This window comes from Malurus melanocephalus, unplaced genomic scaffold, assembly GCF_030028575.1.
Source record: "Malurus melanocephalus ecotype Western Australia unplaced genomic scaffold, MMel_1.1 scaffold_12, whole genome shotgun sequence".
Classification (NCBI taxonomy): domain Eukaryota; kingdom Metazoa; phylum Chordata; class Aves; order Passeriformes; family Maluridae; genus Malurus; species Malurus melanocephalus.
In genome coordinates this window covers 2,644,572-2,663,593 of record NW_026623244.1, presented here as the reverse complement: position 1 = coordinate 2,663,593, position 19,022 = coordinate 2,644,572, and the positions used below count along the sequence as shown (strand labels likewise).

General features: G+C 47.2%; 1 protein-coding gene across 1 annotated transcript in view; it reads left to right on the top strand.

Annotated features, from left to right (window-relative positions):
- The window catches only part of ARMH3 (armadillo like helical domain containing 3), a 121,246-nt gene extending 104,923 nt beyond the window's left edge, over positions 1-16,323 (top strand). The window contains exons 25-26 of the mRNA XM_057380288.1: positions 8,051-8,167; positions 13,959-16,323. Coding sequence (XP_057236271.1) covers positions 8,051-8,167; positions 13,959-14,051 — 210 coding nt within the window. The 3' untranslated portion in view covers positions 14,052-16,323. The remainder of the gene's footprint in view (positions 1-8,050; positions 8,168-13,958) is intronic.
- The last annotated feature ends 2,699 nt before the right edge of the window (positions 16,324-19,022 follow it).

Genomic DNA, 19,022 nt, shown 5'->3' with positions numbered 1-19,022 from the left:
ATCTATCTATCTCAGGGTTTTATGCTCCTGCCATCATCCTGGCCTTTCTTATGCTGCCTGCCTTTCTCAACAAAATTTCTAAAAACAGGCAAGCTTAGTGGGCCTCATTCGGTTTCTGGTGTATCTCCCTTTGCAGATCTAAATGTCTGCTCTGGACACTGCTTATTTTATTAACTGATAATTTAAAGATAATTTGTTTCAGGATCTTTGACTTCTTTTTCCCTGCCTAGATTTTAAAAGTGCCAGCATTGTGCAGTATATGGATGYTTGTTCCCTTGGCAGAAGCCCACTGAACCTGTTTTTCTCTCTTGAATGGTGCAGARTTGCCTCTCTAATTTTCCCTGGAGAGCCTGTCCCTGCAGTCTGAGAATGAGCACCCAGGGTCCCACAGAGARTGCCAGGTTCTTTGTGCCAAGTGGGATATGCAGATTAGTATAAACCCACTGACCATCTCTGAAACAGGGAAAAGTGGATTGGCCTTGAGAAAGAGCARTGAGAGGCTACATGCATTTTTACTCCATGTGCTCCAAACCCGAATGGGTTGAGCAAAGTGCATTTAACATGTGTGGGAGTTGTGTGTCTGTGTGTATAGATGTGAGTTCTTGAAAATACGCTGCAGGAAAAGCATTCCTGGCACAGGCTTTCTGGTGAGGTGGGCAGGTTTTCAGCTGCCTGACAGCTGGAGCTCAGAGGGTGTTGTAGCAYAGCAATACCTAGTCCTAGTGATGGCTACAGGAGCGTCAGGTTTATCCCACATTAATCTGTTCTGCTTGTCTGTAGCTCTTACAAATTAAATTCCCTGCAAACTGTGCACAGAGACCATACCTCTCCTTTGTTACTTGCCATTGTCCTTATTTGCAGYCTCACCCTTTATTAAAATAGCTGTTGATTCTTTGGAATGCCTGTCCCATGAGAGCTTGGAATGGGCACTGTTTTGTACATTTACAGTTACTTATTGGTGGAGCTGGRTAACAGTTTTGGCTTTGAGATGTTTCAGAAAGCCGAGTGATTTCCAGATTGGTTGGATCAGTGTGTTTTTCACCACCATCAAATAAGGTTGAACACCTAAGACTTCTAATGGATTGTGGGCTTAAAACATTTCTGGAGCAGCACTGTTGTCCCAAAATAGGATGCCATTTCTGCTAGCAGAGTTCAGAGAACAACAGTAATTTTCTGAGTGAGCTTATAAATTATTTATCTTTARAAGAGGCACCTGTGGGCAGAGGAGAAAGAAAGACTGTAACCAAACCCTCACACTCCATGCATAGAAATTGTTGCCTTTGTAGGCTTGTTCCTTTAAAGATCACAGATCCCTGTGAGATCATTGAACAAACATCTGAGCTACTCTGTATCATCTGAGCCTGACAGACTGGCTCTGCCGAGGTGAGAAAAGGGGGTGTGAAATGTCCCTCCTTGATGTTGCTAAGTAAAATAATAATAATGATAATCTTTAATGTACGATCAAAACCTTTTGCCTTGTGTAGAGAAGTGGGGAGGCCTGGATTTCGATACCACTCAAATGCAGATGTATAGAAGTGAACCATCTCTGCCTGCTAGTTTGTCCTTTGTCCCTGCCAGTCACTTCTGGTAGTCYTGCTGTGTTCAGTGAACTGCTCCATGCCCAGCCAAACATGAGGAAAGTCTAACTCTCCATGTCCCAAATAATTCCTGAGGACTGCTTCTACRCATCCTGTGTCAGTGGCATCCTGCTTCATACCTCAGAGGGGAAATTTGCCCTTGTTTGCTTTCACTTAATCTTTTGATCTGGCTGATGTTTTTTAGTATTTGAAAAATATCATTCTTTCAGGAAATTTTCCCGTACTCAGGGCAGAAAAGATTATGSCTTCTGTTCTGGGAATGACAGATGTGTGAGCTGGTGGGGGCTCAGCCCACAGCAAGAGAGGGCCATGGGTCCTGCACTGCGTGTAGCACAAGCTGCAGCTGCTGGATGCAGGAGATCTGCAGGATTGGCAATGTGTTGTGAGTCTTACATGTGTGTGGCATGATTACACCTGAACCTCCAGCCCACATCTTTGTCTTTCCCATCAGACCCACTCCMCATCCTCTAGATCCATGGATATGTGCTGTACAACCAGCATGTCTTGGGAATCTGAGTTGTGAAACTATCATAGCAACATCCTCCTCCTCTTTGTCTTAGCATTCATGAACATGGGATTAATAGTCATGGCTTGATCAGCGTGGGGGTGAGGAATGGTGCTAAAGCATCAGCACTGCATTTAGCTCCAGAATAGCTGCAAATTAGGGTGGTGTTGGGTCAGACRAAAGCTCTGTGCTGCTGCTAGACCTGGATGGGTGCTTTTCTGGAAGCCAGCGTGAACGGCAGCTGMTTCCAGCATGTGTGTGTAGCATTGGCAGCCTTAGTGGAGCCTCTCTCTGAACTTGGCTSCTGCAGACAGTGACAGAGGAAAGGGAGAAGGAGATGAGTGCAGCTGGGGTTTGGGCAGAGTCTGTTGGGAAATGTGGCAGCTGTGTGTGTGTGTTTTTATTTAACTTCTAATTATTTAGTTATGTTCTTTGTCTGTGGTGCTTCTGGGGATTAATTTCAACAAAGACTCCAGCCTGCATCAGCAACTTTAAAGTTGCTGTGTGAAAAGTGTGATGGCACTTGGAAAAAAAAATCRTTTTCCATATTAATTAGAAGTTACTACTGTAAAATTGATGTCAATTATCCAGCACTTTATTATGGAGAGGCAATAGCCTCTTTGTAGTYCAGGTGTCAGCAGCCTTTTCATTACAATGAGAAATGTTGCTATTCAGTTRAATTCATGAGGAGAAACACTCAGGGACTGTGAGTTGTTGTGGAGATTAGGGAGGGAGAAAAAGGGGAAGATTTGTACTAAACCTGGAATAAACAAGCCAGTTTGAGGATTGCAGTGTAAAATATACATTTCTACTGGAATAGGAAAGCCYTAGTGCCTCTTCCTACACCCTCCACCCTGTGAACTGAGAGGACAGACTGCTGAGTTTGCTTGTGGTGTTTTGGGCTTTGCCCAGGTTTGGGAGGTGGGACTGCCAGAATTCTCTCTGTGTGTGGTACATAGGTAGTGACAAGCTCTCCACCACCTCTGCAGGGAGGACAGAAGGCATATTTGGCTGCCCTCGCTTCCTGTGCCATACTGTGCAGTAATGCTGATGAGAGGTTGGCATTACGTGCCCCACAGAGTGGCTGTTCTATCTGGTGTGGGACAGGTGGGACAGACCCTGTGGCTTTTGTGCCCTGTGAGGGTTCACTAACCCTGACCTGGAGAGCCTCACCCCATCCCAGCAGTGTGAGCAGTGGAAGGGGACAAGAGCATTTTAACCTGGGCATTGTTGGGGTGGTTTTTTGCCTTTYGCTTGATGTGAGAGCCTTCAATCAGTGCTATTCCAGCTGCTCCTGTGTCATGGTAGTTAATGACTGTCTTATGGGCACAGAGAGGCTTTAGTGAGGTTCTGGTGATGCTGACTGATTGCATTCTTGTGCTTTCCTGTGCTGATTAAAAAGACAGTGTAGAGACCTTGATTTGTTCTTGCTTCTGTTTTTCCTTTTATTTTTCTGTCATTACCTGTGCATGCTTCCTGGAATCTACCCACTGCYGGGTCCTTTGCTGGGTGCTGTGAATTGCTGGTGCTCTCTAATTTYGTGTTCCAGTAAGGCAGAGACTGCAGCTGCAGATGATGAAAGATTCTGCAGGTTAAAAAGTTACTAAGCAATGAAGCAAATGACGTCTGCCAGATAGATGAACCCTAGTGCTGYGTGTTGCCCATTAGGTTTTATTGCTGTTGCAGCTCCCCCTGTGGCTTTGCTGCTAACAGTGGCTGTGTTCTCCTGGGCACCATGGGGATAGGAGGCTGCTGTGTGTAATCCCTGTGTGTCCCCAGGACAGGCTGTTCCAGGAGGTTTGATCACTCCTGGGGGAGTGCAGTATGTTGGTTCTTATTGAGGATCAGTTAGAGGGAGCAGCTCTGGTGCAGTCAGGAAGAAGTCGGTGTGTAGTGACTGGTACAGCAAAATGATGGTCTGTTGTGAATGCTGAACRTTTCAGGGCAGGGGCAATTTGTTCTGGGGGAAATAGATTCAGARCTYGTGTCCACAAGARGCCATTGATCCAGCCARCCAAGGCTGTCCATCCAGTTTGCAGTGAGCTGGTGGATGSAACAAACTAAGGAACCACAAACTCWATKAAATAGTCTTGTTCCTCTGGGTGCAGTGACCTGGCATGGCATGGGTGGGGTGTGGCAGAGAGCTGAGCTGCACATCAGTGCCTCCTTTGAGAGCCAGACYTCCTACCATGTTCCTGAAGGGATGCCTCTACTCACAGGTTGTTGGTGTTGCTGGGGAAGGAGAGTTTTATGGGGCATGAAGGAAGTTTTAGCTGCAGGAGGAAGATGAAATCTGAATGCCATAGAAAGCACTTGCTGTTCAGAGCAGCTCCTGAAAAGTTGGTTTGGGGTCACRCATACAGGGACCTGAATCGCTGACATTTCTCTGGAACTTCTGGAAAGCAGTCAGTGAGTGAGTGGTGGGGCAGGGGGTTAATTTGGTGGCAAATTATCTTTAAATTACAGTGGTKCAGCTCCACTGAGTTCTGGTTTGTTGCAGTGGAATAAATGAGCGAATGTAGCCTCTGGGGCTGATACAGGTAACTGCAGGAAGGGAATTCAGCAGCCTTCACTCTCGTTGTATTGACCATGTCTGAGTTGCTCGCTTCTGTCATACTGCCTTTTTAAGRCACTGATCCCCCTAAGCTAACCTACAAAAAGAGTTTTAGATTGTGACTCCATTAGGKTTTTTTCCCCACTGTAAAAATCCGGTAAACCATTTAAAAAAAAAGAAAAAAGCTTCCCCTGCATGTTTATCCTTGCAATCTCAGGGATGTCACATCAAGCTCCTTGRAGTTCATCTACAGTCCGATTTTCTCTATCCTTGCCTGACACTAAAACTGGTGTTTTTCTGGYTTCTTGTGAGATTGTAAAGATGTAAATGACTATTTAAAATCTGTTGGGAAGAGTCCAGCTGAAAGTCCCTTCCTTTAAGTTATTCATACTTGACCAACATGGAATTCATGTTTTCTAGACAAGAGGCTTCTAAGAAAAATGCGTTGAACAAGACCTTGAAGGAGAAATGCTTTAATCTCAAAATTAAATTGCTCTAGTTCTTTTGTATCTGACAGAAAGGTGCAGATAAAGATCTTGTGCATTTAAGGAAAAAGGCAGTTCTTCCTGCCGTAGTTTTCCTGAGCAAAAGTCAAAGCAACGTGCAAGAAGGACAAAGACTGCTAACACACAGTCTTCYGTTACACAGAGGATGTGAGTTTTTTGTCATCTGTGTAGGAAGTTGATGCCTTTGAAACCTTCATGTTAGATATTCTTAATTCCTTCTGCTGCTCTTTGACCTGTCCTCTGTCTGGCAACTGCATCTTAAAGAGCAGATGAAATTGTCTCAAGGATGGCAGGTCCTAATCTCAGTAATAGTTTCTATCCATTACAAGGTATGAAGTTGAAATGATCTGTGAGTGGGTTCATCTCAGATCCCACGTAGCATTTTTTCTCAGCAGCAGCAAGAAAGGGAAATTATTAGGCAGTGGGGAAAAGCTGTTTATTTTTAACTTACCCTTTCTTTTTAAGTTGTATTTTGTAATTAAAGGAGATAAGGAGTGGAAGCCAACGAAATACGTAGCTAAGGGATAAGCTGATCTCAAGTTCACTGCAGAGATTACGATAAGTAACAGAATAGAGACTTTGGGGCCTCTTTCTCCTTTGCTGTCCTCATCCYAAAGTATCAAGACTTCTTAGCTGCCTTTCAGAGGTGGTGCAAGACAGCAGATTTAAAGCTCGGGTTACAGAGCTCACTGATGCCCTCAGAGTTTACTTCTCTTCACCATGATTAGAGGATRCCTCTCTTGAGCATCTGAAGAGATYGCTACTCAGAGCTAGGAAGGAGGAATCCTGATTCTTTGTGAAGAAACAAGGACATCCATTGACTGATCACACCTTTGCATGTTTGTGTGTATGGGAATACAAGGAGAGTGAAGAGCAGCCCAAGGGAAAATTCCTGGGGAGTGGGATAGCCCTGAATAAAATGCCTTCACTCTTGAGTTACTGCTGGAGAAGCCTGTTCAACTCCTCACCTTTCAAACCAGGTTCTTCCCCTGCAGCTTATTAGTCTCGGTCAATTTGSCTTCCTCCAATTGACAGGAGCAAGCTGCCAGAACTTTATTGCTCAGAAGAAGGTGCATTATGCTATTACACTCCCTCCCTAGTGGATAGTTGTTCCTGTGCCCAGGTGACTTCTTTTCGTCACTGCTCTTGACTCTGCAATACTTCTTGCAGCTTCTGCACACAGGAACAAGAAGGACAGGCTGAATTTGGAGGTGGCTGTCATTGCAGCCGTTTCTTTCTCTCTGCCAGTGGAGCCAACAAACAAAACAGCATTAGAAAATGAGTCCTGGAGAGGAGGCTGTGARCCTTTGCAACAGCAGGACACTGACMAGCTGTTCTTAAATAACTTTGCAGAATCAGAATCAATGCAGTTGGAAAAGGCCTCTGAGACCTTMAAGTCTAAATGCTTATGCCTATCCTTAGCTTGCCTCTGCAATGCTGGAGGACATCTGAGCTGCAGAGACTGCTGTGTGACCATCTCACCTGGGAACCACTTTTGGAACCCCATTTTTGCCCCCAGTCCTCATTTGGATGTTTTCCTGTGGCTTCAGCCATCTCAGGCCCTGCAGTGTCTCTGTGCACCACTGCCACATGCTGAGTTTGGGGGAAATAAGCTTTTGAAGGAACCCTGAGCAAGTTTAGATTTCTTGGAATAAAGGATGTCAGGATAAGATTCAGTCCTGTAAAGGGCAGAAGCTGCCAGCTGCCTAAAGGGGTGGTTGAGAGTAGTGTTTACATTGTTGGGAGTACAAGAGGAGAAGTGCAAGAGCTCCTTGTTGTTCTGGTCGCTGTTGTCTTAAATCCTCTGCAATGCCCTTCTTAGGACCTTTTCTGAGTTGTGATGCCTTGGAACAGAGTCCTTTTCCTTTGCAGTCCTCCTGGCTGGGGCTTGTCGTAAGCAGGGACTATTGTAGTGCAAACCTCAGATGTTGATACTCTTGCTAAGCTCTCAGAGCAAATGGCAACAGCCTAAGGAAAAATGTTCTTGCATTTCAGGCATATGCTTGCCCATGAGTGCTGAGTTCTATTGTTCCTTGTAGGAAGATTATTGTCACTAACCAACTCACAAATGCTTTCAGGARTATGTTAGTCCATGCAATGCTTTAAAGCTAAAAATCATTGTGGGAGTCCCTCTTGGTGTTCCCTAGTTAGGAAAATGAATAGTTCAATAGGACAAGGATATGTAACCATGAACTTGCAAGTGCAGCCCAATGCTGGGAGCGGAGTAGGGCAGTAATAAAAGCTGGAAGTGCTTTGGTTCAGTGAATGCTGATAGTAAAGTATCTCCTGGGCAGGAAGACCTGGATTCATGTCCTTAATCTGTTTCTAAAAGCAGAGTCCATACCAAGGCTGGTGTTCTCCAGTGCCTGTCAGAAGCTTGTTCCCATCAGGAGAGACATGCCGTGCTCTGTATGGAAGCTGACATGAGCAGCTGTCGRAGCTGGTGATTTAGCAGGCTGTGAATGGTGATTCACGAGCCAGGAGGGAAGTGTGCTGGCCAAACTAACCTTGGAAGGACCGTGGGGTTGGGCAAACAGTGTTTGTACAGTGCTTACTGTGTCCTATCTGGGTGTACATGTGGTAATTAGCTGCTTGATTTATTAATGTCTACTGATGACAGGAAACTGCTGCTGTCATGGATATAGGTTCCACCTGCCATTCTCATGAATGAAGAAATTCTGTAAATTTCAGGATTGTTCCTTGCTGGCATTAGAAAGACTTCAGTGCCCACCTCCATGCAGTTATTCATGAGCCAAATATTGGCTGTTRAAGCCATCTATGTTGTGAAAACAGGTGCCAGAGCTATGATCTATCTCAGCCTTGCTCCTGTGGTGCTGAGGGATCCATGGATACTGATTGCTGTGCTGTGTTTGGCTGTCTCTGGCAGGTTTTGGAAGTGGTACGGTCCAACTACGACACGCTGACCCTGAAGCTGCAGGACGGACTGGACCAGTACGAGCGCTACTCAGAGCAGCATAAGGAGGCTGCCTTCTTCAAAGAGCTGGTAAGCTGCCTTGACTCTGCACTGTCAACAGCCTCTTTCAGAGCCTTTGCTCATGGCCTGGGCAGTGGCATTTGGAGTACAGCTGAGCAGCCTTTGGACTGCCTCCAAAGAGGGGGCAGGMGCAGGATCTGGACAGACACTGAACATCTGAACAGACCTGAGATCTCCCTGGAGCTCCCTGTGTGGCTGAAGAGGAACCTCCAGGCTGCTTGGGCCAGCACTGGTCAGATGGTCTCTATCCTATTTGCTATGGGGATTTGYTGTGCTTTGTAGTGATAAATTTATATAGGGAGAAGCTGACTGAGCTGGCTGCTCCCACCTGGGGTTTATCACACAGAGCAACTTTGCTTTTTTGGTTTTGTTAAGGGGACCATGAAGCTTGGGACTGAGCAGAACATGTGATGCTGGTGAAACAYGTTCCTGCTCATTGCTTTCCTCCAATGCTCACAAAATAGGGTTCCCAAGCAAAAAAACAGAAGACTTTTTCCCCAGAAATGTCTCCATCTGCATGAGAGGACTGATGGTAGGACACCCCACAAAAAGTATAGAGCAAAGACAAATATGAGTCTAAATAATTCAGGTTGGTAGTTATAATTCTTCAGCAGGCCAGCTTGCTTACCCTGCTCCAGAGAGCCCTGATGGAACTTTTCTTGTCCAACAGCCACATGAGCATGGAGGCAGTGTTTCTCTAGTGGCTGGTGTCTGAGGGAAACCTCACTGCTGAATCATTACAGCTTCAGCAAAGGGAGGGATCTCTAACTTTGGCAGCCTTCTCCATCAGTCTGAGAACTGATTCTTTCTCCCAGCTCTGTCCCTGCTGATTGATGAGTAATTGATGCCTGCCCACTCTGTCACGAGTCTCCATGAGTTTGGGCATGTTGTACATCCCTCTYGTCTGCTCTGCTCCAGAATAAGCACCTGAATTGGTTTTGTTAACTTTTGCAGAATGCTTTTAACTCTCTTTTGGGGTCATGCCAACCCTGACATTGGGTAGTATATGGGCAAACCCACTTGCAATTGCTTCTGTGCTGTTTTTCTGTGTTCTTTTGTGCCTGTTTTGTCTCTCTGGCCTGCTGTTTGATATAGTTTTCCTGGAATACATGCAAAGAAATTTGACCACAGCTTTCCTGTGACACAGGCTTCTTCTATTACTGTACCCTGGAAACAAAGCACATTCCTGTTTGTGTTGTCATCTGTTCTGTCCCAAGGGCTCCCACCCTTAGCCAGAGTCTCCTTCCTCAGCCTCTTGGCCACATGACTGCTCTGTTTCCTGCATGTCCCACTTTCCACTTGGYCTGGCAGAAGCTCTTGCCAATTGATTAAAATGACATTCTCAGTTCTATGATCATCACAGCCACAAAACACTTCAGCTAAAATTATTTTCTTCCTTGACCAATTTACTTTTTTTTCAAAATCCCAATTTTGTATCATTTAAGAATCTGTTTATCATAACTAGCCCATCAACTCCCTTCTGAAAATTGTCCATCCTGGTACCCCCGAGACCCTCTCCTCAAGAGCATATGAAAGCCTGAATAATTACTGTATAAATGTGCTGATTTGACCCAGTTGTGAATCTGTTTAATCCACATCTCTAGATGCCCTGAGAATTGGGACCCTATTAAATGTTCTTTACTCACAGCTACAGAAAATCCCCTGCATTCCATTAAGCCTTTCCCTCAACACAGCGGGAAATGAACCTGATACGTTATGATTTGTCTCCAGCAAATCCAGTTGGCCTCCCGGCCTCCTCGCTCTGTTTTTCTCTATAGGTGCACAGTAACTGATGGCTTTATTAATTGTTCAAACAATTCATCAAAAAGGCCCTAATCTGCCCTGTCCTCCCCATAGCCTCTTCAAACCAGGTACTTGYTTTCTTTTTGTGAAGCTTCTGAGTCTTCAGCTTGGATAATACCCTCCCCCCCTACCCAGTGCTTTGTGTTTRACCTCTGAGGTTTGCAGGATTTCATGGAGGGGGCAGAGGGAAGTTGCTGCAGTTCTCTTTGTAGGCTGTACCAAAGGAGCAGGGTGGTGGTGAACTRCAGGTTTCCAAATTCACATCAGTCCTATCAGGTCTTCGTGAAAAGGATCTGTTTGCAAATAATTCTTTCCAGATTCTACCAGGTTTTCTGATTACTATCTGTGAATGCATCAAAGCAAACCCTTCTTGGGTGGGGAATGACACACAGGAGACATTCTGCTTTTCAGCTACCTTTTTATCTCTCTTTGCTCCTATTAAGTAGGTGAGCAGAAGCTTCCCCAAGCCATTCTGTGGGCTCCTTTATGCTTAGAAATCTTGTTCTCACTCTTTTGACCTGCTTTGCTAATGCACTGCTTCACTTCTCTTGCTTTGCCTCAGTGCTGCTCTTTCTTGCTAATCCCAAATAAAAATCTGCTTTCTTCTCCCATTCCCTTTACAAAGAGGTTTTCAAAGGCTGCGATACTGCACCCACATTGTGGTGGAAGGTGAGGTGCAGATTGTTTTATCAACTGGGTTTTTTAGCATGTTGTGCTGCCTTTGAGGGACTGAAGGAAGGAAGTTAGGAAGTTTTCTAACACTTTTTATTTCTTTTCCTTTGAAGCCTCAGGGATGTCATTTGAGATCYGTGCTGCTTTGATAGAATGAATGGTTTGGATATTAGCTTTTGGTCCCTCACAATGCAGCTGGAGGACTGTGTGGAAAGAGATTTCAGCATCTTTCCAAAACATTCACTGTCTTTGCAGTTGGATAGGCTTCATCAGTCTCAACATAGTCTGATTAGGGATTGATTTCTACARGGGAAATTATTTTAATTTGACTTTTAATTAAGTGTAGTAGTCAGTGTAAACCTTCCTCCCATTGTACAAATAATTTAAGGGCTGCTTGTTGATTAGAAATAGGTTTAATTGATGATACCTGCTGTGAAATAGAAGTGTCAGTATAACCTTGCTCACTTCCAGCTCTGATGGCACAAAACTAGAGCTGAATCATGTTTTCTCTCTGTGGTTAATGCCATTGCTTCATCCATTTTTTCATTGCTTATCCCTTTCCAGATGATGTCAGCATTTCCCATTTCTTCAAAGTTTGTGGGCTAATAGTAAGAAAACTATTTAAAAGCTTTTCTGGCCCTGATGCTTCAGGAAACTCCATAGAGAAGCAAGAGAGGATGTGCTCTGTTTCTACTTCCTTGCAGAATGAATATTAAAGCTCTGACCTTAATTTCTGTGGTTTTGGGGCCGTTGTGTAAGCCAGTCTAGAGTGATCTGGTAAATTCCAGGCTGGTAGCCAGTCCTGGACTGCCCACTGCACCATGAGCTAGGAGGAGTCCTGGGGTGTGTCCTCATGCAGTAGCTTATATAGACTACAGGAAGGTTTATCCATATTACAGACTGACACCTCCCTGTGTCACTGTCTGGTCTTCCAGCTCCAAAAGGGAGATGAGCTCTGGCTCCCTGTGCTGAGCCCTGGTGCTGGAGATAACTTGATTTAATACCAATTTGAGCTATTCTTACCTTCTAAGCAGGTTGGTTCAGGCTGCCTGATTTCTCACAGCAGAAGAAACGCTGGGCAAAGATTTGTGTAAACGTCACTCTTGCATGATTTCATTCACTCTGCTCTCCAACTTGTGTTAAGGTAGAGCTATGTCCATCCAGACTGCTCTTGGCCAAAATTTGTGTCTGAAGTGCCTCTAGAAACCCAAAGCTGTCTTTAAATGAAGCTAGCTCCACAGTAGCTGTAGGTGAGCTACTCCACAGCTTCATAGTCCATAGGTTTCAAAAGTATTTCCTCTTTTCCTGTTTAAATCTTCTTTGTCTTAAATTAGGCTGAGTATTTCTTGCCCTGTCCCTGGAGAGCCAGATAAATATTACTCACTGTTCTCTTTCTGACCTCATTTTACATAATGGAGTGTGTTTGCTCTAGTCCTCCTTCTCTTTGCAAACTAATCAGGCTAATTAATTTCTTGTGCTCTACCCTATAGTTACAATTTCTGCTGAACCCTGTGTTCTCATTGTGCCATTCCAGCGTCCCTTTCTGGACTTGTGGAGACTTTCTTGGACACCTTGATGTATATACAAGCTGAGAATCTTCTAGTGCTGGTGCCTGGTCCCTGGCAGCAGTCCCCAAGGCCAGGAGCTCATTCCTGGTTCTCTCTGTTGCTGGGACCCAGAACTAGAAATGCTTTTMGTCAGAGTAAGGATACAGGCTTACACTGCTTGCAGCATTTGCCCCTTTTCTGCAGGCAGTCACATTCCCCAGGGCAGAGGATTCCCCACGTTCTTTCCTTCCTGTAAGAACTGACTGGATCACTGGTGTGGGAGCACTTGGTAGGATTGGGACCAAATCCTGTCAGTGGGATTCCTGTCTCCTGGCAGCAAGACAGCCCAGTGCCAGCCAGTGTTCTGGAGACCACTTGCAGTGCAACCTGTGGTTGTCTTGCAAGATATGGTCCCAAACTATTTGAGGACAGAGTCAAAAGACAACTAAGAAGAAAGGTGAGGTTGTGCTCCAAGGGAACAAAGATRCATGGGGTCTCTGCCAAGCACCGTGATGAAGAGGAGTTTGTGGTTTCTGCAGGTGACATAAAACTAAAGTACTTTGTCTTTAAGCATAGATGTCTTTGCTGGCATGCTCAGTTTGTTAGGGTGCAGCAATGGGGTTCACTGGGTTCATTTCACAGCTTCCCCTGTTAACCTTCCAAGTTTTGATTTCCTTCCCTCTCTTGCATGTTCCACCTTTGGGAGCTTTCTGCCCTTTCCCTCTCTTTTTCTCACCAGGGCAGCAAGTGGGACCCTCAGCAGTATGCATATATATGTTTTCTTCCAGCCCCCAGTGTTGGATTCCTCATTATGCATCTGTATAATTCTTCCCCCAGTGCTTTTATAAAGCACAAAACACTAACCAGGTCAGCAACAACCTTATTATCACAGGCTCCGAGTCTCTGGAACTGTAATCCTGTTGTTTGGATGAGCTTGTGTCAGTTTTGCTTTCTGTCACTGCTGCACAGTCGCTGACACAGATGATGTTTGACTTTGTTTTCTCGTTGCCAAGTGCAGCTGAGACTGAGCCCAGTCTGGGGCCTGYGTGTTTGGCCAATGAGTCTGCAGGCACGAGGGGGGAAGGGAAGCTGCTGTCAGTGGGGCTGCCCAGCTCTTCTTTGTGTTCTSTGGGTGACCTGAAGTCTGGGTGTCATTGAGGGATGAAGGTGTCTGTTCTCTGGAGACAGTCAGTGAGCCAGCTGCATGTGTAAGGCTCTCAGAATACACACAGCTGGCTCTGAACCCAAGGATTTCTGCCAGCCTGGGTGATAATTTGTGTTTACAGCACAGTGGCATGGCCTCTGTCCTTGCCTTCAATGTGTATCTTTGGCCCTGTGGGTTCTGGAGCAGGACAGAGGSCATGGCACTGCATTAATCCAGGAAACGTTGGCTGGCACTTCAGTGGGCACTGRTAGAGTATGATCTTTGAGCTGCAGCCTGGGAGTGTTCATTTCCCCCATCTCTTTGCCCCAGAACAGGAAACACATCATAACTCATGCATCCACATAGAGCATCTTCTCCCATCCCTGTCTCCTTGGGAATTCACTCTCCTTGCTGGGATGTCACCATAGACATTCCCTTTTTTCCAAAAAAGGGCTGAACCTCAGTATTTCCTTGCTAGGCTGCAGTCTTAGAGCTTGCTGCAGTGATTTCTGTGGAGCTGTAAATGCAAAACAGCTTCAYGCTGAGCATGGAGGTCAGCAGTGTCAAAACCACCAGGCTCACCAGGAGCCAGGAAGAGTCCCGTGGCTAAAACATGTCGTTTTGTTTCTGTCAGGTTCGGTCCATCAGCATCAATGTGAGGAAGAACCTTGCTTTCAACACGCTGAGCCAGGAGCTGCTGCTGAAGGAATTCTCTACAATCTCTTGAAGGAGGACGCTGCYGCTGCGCCGGCTGAGCAGAGACGGACGGGCCCGTGTGGGCAGGGACACTCCAGCTCTGCAGCCGGTCACCCCTTGCCTCCTGCCTGCCCAAGGGACTGTGTTTCTTKTAGGGGAACGCCTTGCTGCTGTGTGTTTGATCCCAAAGGACTGAGTTTCAACAGAACTTGGGCTGAGGAGAGGTGATTGGCATGCTGAGGAGGAAGCAATTTTTTTTAAGGTGCCATGGGAGTGGGCAGCCGTTCCTGTGACGTAGCAATGAGAGAGTCCCTCCACAGCCTCAGGGAAGATGCACTGGAAACCTTTGTAGCAGAGCTGGGGAGAGCTCACGACTGAAATAATAAAACCAGCCCAGCTGTGTGAAACTGTTCTGGGTAGAGATTGCTCACCTGCTCTACGGGGAAAGCTCTCTGATCCCAGCTGAGGGCTGTTCTTTTCTGTCAGCCTGGGTCARTGTGTCCTCCTGTAATGTAAGTCAAATCCACTGCCATCCCACTGGGAATGGCTTTGGATTATACAACAGTTTCCCCAAGGAGCAGGCCTTGCTCACTGCTGACTCCTGATGTCAGAAGGTGTCACTTCAACCAAGCCATCAGATTTYTGGAGAAGGGGAAAGTTTGCCTCCAAATCTGTTGGCTTATGGAGTCCATTGTGGGCCAGTATTGGTCATCAAACAGAGCACTTTGTTACTGGAGACCAGCTCTSCTTGGGGTCACTATTGCTTACAGCAGCCCCAGCTCATCTGCTGTTTCTAAGGTAGAGGGACATTTTTAGATATTTAGTTTTAAYGGGGCAGAGGACAGGCTGACTCCTTCTCTCCACTCACCTTGTTGCCCATCAGAGACCGCTTTGTGACAATCCTCCTCTTCCTCACAGGAACGTCTGCCTTGCACAYGTTTGCAGGTGCCTGGTGACCTTCGTGAATGAAGAAGGCTCCAGCTTTTCCCTTGTGTGTAGCACACAGTTAAAATGCATCTGGAGAAGCAGTGATGTCACTTTTCTCGCTCTCCTGTCCTCACCAAGCGACTTACAACCACGGTCTGCTGAGGGCTTCCTAAGGAAGAGCTGTAGGTGATGCTGTGGGGCACAGGCAGACCTTTGTGCTCCAGAGCCGCTGTTTCAGGTCTGGCAGAGCCTGTTCAGTGCTGTGTCAGGCTCCCAGCTCAGGACTATGCAGCATTAAACACCCGTTCCACATCTGTTCCCTGCTCATGCATTTTCAGCTCCCAGCAGTGATGTTATGATGTTAGGATCTGGCCTGACTTGGTGGACTGAACAGAGAAGTTATTTACATCCCAGATCCACTTTTCCCCCCCCCCCCCCCATAGAAAACAGGTGTTTTTTTTTAAAGTGCCTGATCCTACTCTTAGCCTTGTAGGTTAGTGTGAGTAATGTGGATGTCATGCTCGTTTACTACCATTTTTAGGCAAYGTTTTTTCATGCTAATGTGCGTTAATTGTGTTAATGTTTCATCTTACCTGCTATGAGCATGGGAAACTGAAAGCTGTGTCCTTGGCCACCCACTGGGCACAACACCAGATGAAGTCCCTATGTTTTCCTTGGAAGCACTGGCTTCTCTCAGCAGAAGATACTATTCCTCAGCAGGGAATTGTCTGGCTTTTAACAGCTAAGCCAGACACTTATTTGCTTTCTGCCATACAAGTGTATGGAAATGTGCATGTGTCAGAGGGACAGTGCTTAGGAGAGCAAGCAGGCTGCATGAAATCACTGCYTGAGAACAGGCCAGGGCATGTAGAGGAGGCAGCTTCTCCAGTGGAAAATGAGCAGTTGTTTGCAGCACATGGTGCTTGTCTGGGGGAAAGAGGGTGGGACCTCACCTCTGAGGGGGAGTTCCTTCTCAAGGGAACTTGAGGAGCAGCCCCAGCATTGTGACTGTCAGAGCATTGAGACATACAGCTGTCCCCATGCCTCCTGTTCAATGTTCCCATTTAGGCTGAGCCTAGACACCTGCATGAGAGAGTTTGGGATGAGTCTGAGTCTGCTTCTGACTCGGCAACCTCTGGAATTTCCAGCTTCTCACTCTGGGCTCAGCCATCRRTAGTCTTGTCTCCCTGAGGATGCTYCCTTGCTGGGATGATCATAGAAGCCCAGGCTGTGAGTGAGATCAGCTCYTGAGCCAGCCCTCATCCAAGTCTGAGCTGGGGAATACTGTGACACATGCCCTCTTGTCACACTGTCACTGAACCAAGCACTGTAAATGGATGTATATACAAACCTAGAGCTCAATAAATAGCAGAGCCCCACCTGTCTGGAGTRTGCAGTGTTTGTCCTTCACAGGAGGGAGAGTGGGGTGGTTGTGGGGGTGGTCCTGTCACCATTTGGTGGCACACTGGCTGCAGCAGGGCTGTCACCTGCCCTTGGGCTCTTCCTGCCTGTGCAGAGGGAGGTTGTGGTGTTGCACAGCGATGCTTTGTGCTTGGTCCAGTCTGCAGGTACCACCCAGTAGTCAGCATCCCTCGTCCTCTTACGTGTCCCTGGGGCTGGCACTGAGGAATCCATGAGTGAGGGTTGCAGGGACCTGCCTGTGCGTGGTGTGATGCTTTCTGCTGCTGGTGTCAGCAAACTCCTGCTCACAGATTTCTGCTACACATTTGCTTGCTTTGTTAAACACCCTACTACTATCTGTGTTTTGAGGGCAGCTCGAGCTGAACAGGAAGTCATTTAAGTCTTAACGTTCAGCTTCAGGACGTGTCTGACGGCCTCAGACTTCCCCGTATCTGATCTGAGCAGGAGAGTGTATTTTGTTATATCTAATTCATAACTCTGTCTGTTATTGCAAGAGCTGTTTCTAAKGCTTGGGGAGTGTGGGGGAAAATCAGATTGCTGCCTTTAAATTATGCAGAAGCTTCAGGGAGACAAATATTTCACAAAATAATGACCGAATTCTGGAAAAGTATTGAATTTGAGCTTAACTTTGGAGGGAGTTACTAAAAGTTGTTTTGTAGGTACCACTGTGATTTTTGATCTCTTTCCTTAGCTCTTACAGGTCCCACTTTTCATTCAGACTCAAGCTCCTCAGGAGCTGGGTCTTTCCTGCACAGGCTGGCAGCTCCACGTGGTGTTTAGTGTGTTCTTTGGGGCTGACAGGAGCAGGTAATAGCAAAGCCCTGATYGTGTACAGCACCCACAGGATAGGGTGCACCTTTTGCTCACCTGCTTTTGTCTTTCTAAAGCTTCTTCGGGCCACCCTGGCAGGTTCTGAGGGATGCAGGCCTCAGATCTGATGCAGCGTGGCTGTCACCCCTCAGGGCTGTCACTGACTGCAGAGRGATGCTCAAGATGGTGCCCTACAGCCTCTGCCCTACAGAGGAGCTGCCCACACAGCACTCAGGACCAGCAGCTTGTGCCCAGAGGAGCCCCTGCTCCCCTGGACAGAATGGGGTTCCCCTGGAGCTCCCCACATCTCAGCACATCCCTGAGGGCCAGAACAAGCACAGGRTCTTGTGCTGCCCTTTCCCAGTTTGGCAGCTGCTGGAGCACGGGCTGGGCCATGCTCTGCAGCCTCTGCTCTCCACACTGTCCCTCCAGGGCTAATTGAATCATGTGGCTGGAAATTGAATCCAATTGAATAGATTAAATGAGCTGGGCTTGCCGCTCTCTGCAGCACAGCTTAGCCTTGCCAAGCTGCTGCCAGAGGCTGGGAGCTCCCAGGAGTCCCGTGGGGGCAGAAATGGGCTGGGGAGGCTGCTGGGAGATGGACACCCACTGCGCTGGGCTGCCTCTCCAGCTCTGCTGTGACACATGAGCCCTCAGCCATTTCTCAGTSATGTGCAGCCTGGCCATGTCCCAGGGCCCACAGGTCACTCTGCTACAGGCATACAGAGGTTKGGTTGGCTCGTTTCCTTTCTGGAGCAATTAATGACTAATTAGCTGGAGCTCCCCTGCTCCAGAGTTCAGCCAGGGCTCTCCCAGCAGTGTGCAGGGGCCAGGATGCTCTAATGACCCGTGGCTGCTCAGCAGCTCCGATCCTGTTGTTCCCCCAGCCTACAAGTGGAGCAGGCAGTGCTCCAGCATCACCCCAGCCCCRCACCCTGCACTCAGCCCCTCTGCTGGAGCCATTGCCAGGCCAGTGGGATGGGGTAGGAAGGGATAGGATGGGCAGCTGAGAGCAGAGTGCTGAGACCACAGTCACAGCAGTGACATCCCCTCCCAYGGAGGTGAGCTTGGGCACAGGGAGAGCAGGAGGACACGTGTTTGCAGTGTGGAGTCACTCGTGACAGAGATGCACATCTGTTCTCATAGCAGACCTGAGCTGCTGAAAGAGTCCCTGGTGTGGCATCCAGCGTGGCATAAATGAAGGTTGGAAATAGTATCTCTCTTTAAATAAAAGCTGAGCCCACAGGCACTGAGCACACAAACATGAGATGCTTTGTAATTCTGGGAGGGCTCATGAGATTCRGTGTATGTCCTGAACCCAGGAATGCTCCAGTCTTCACTCCTCAGACCAAGTATTTTCTTTGCATGGATTTTGTATCTGTAATGCAGAAGTGGCAAGGAAACATTCTAGATGAATGCAGCCCACCCAGCAGTGAGACCATGCTGGGGAATCCTTCCTTGCTGGCAGCATTAGCAGAGGCAGGTGACTGGCTTTCGAGGATACAAAGTGTGATGCAAAGTCCTTTCTCCCTCCTGCACACCCAGATTTCTCACACCTGCTGGTTTGCATTTGACAGAGGAGGTTCCCTTCCTCCTGCAGCATTCCTGCTTGAAAGGCTCTCCCAGCAGCTTGCAGTATCATCTGTTCCTCCTCCAGCTTTGTAAGATTTTCAGCAGCCAAAATTCCCCCAGTTCTGAATCTTACAGTGGCTCCCACCTGCCCATGTGTGTGTGCAGGGTGGGTTAGTGGAGATGGGAGCAGCCCTCCCCTTTGTATGTCCTGGCTGATGCCGCCCTGGGCCATGAGCTCCCAAGGACTTGCTGGTCTGCTGTAGCTGTTCTG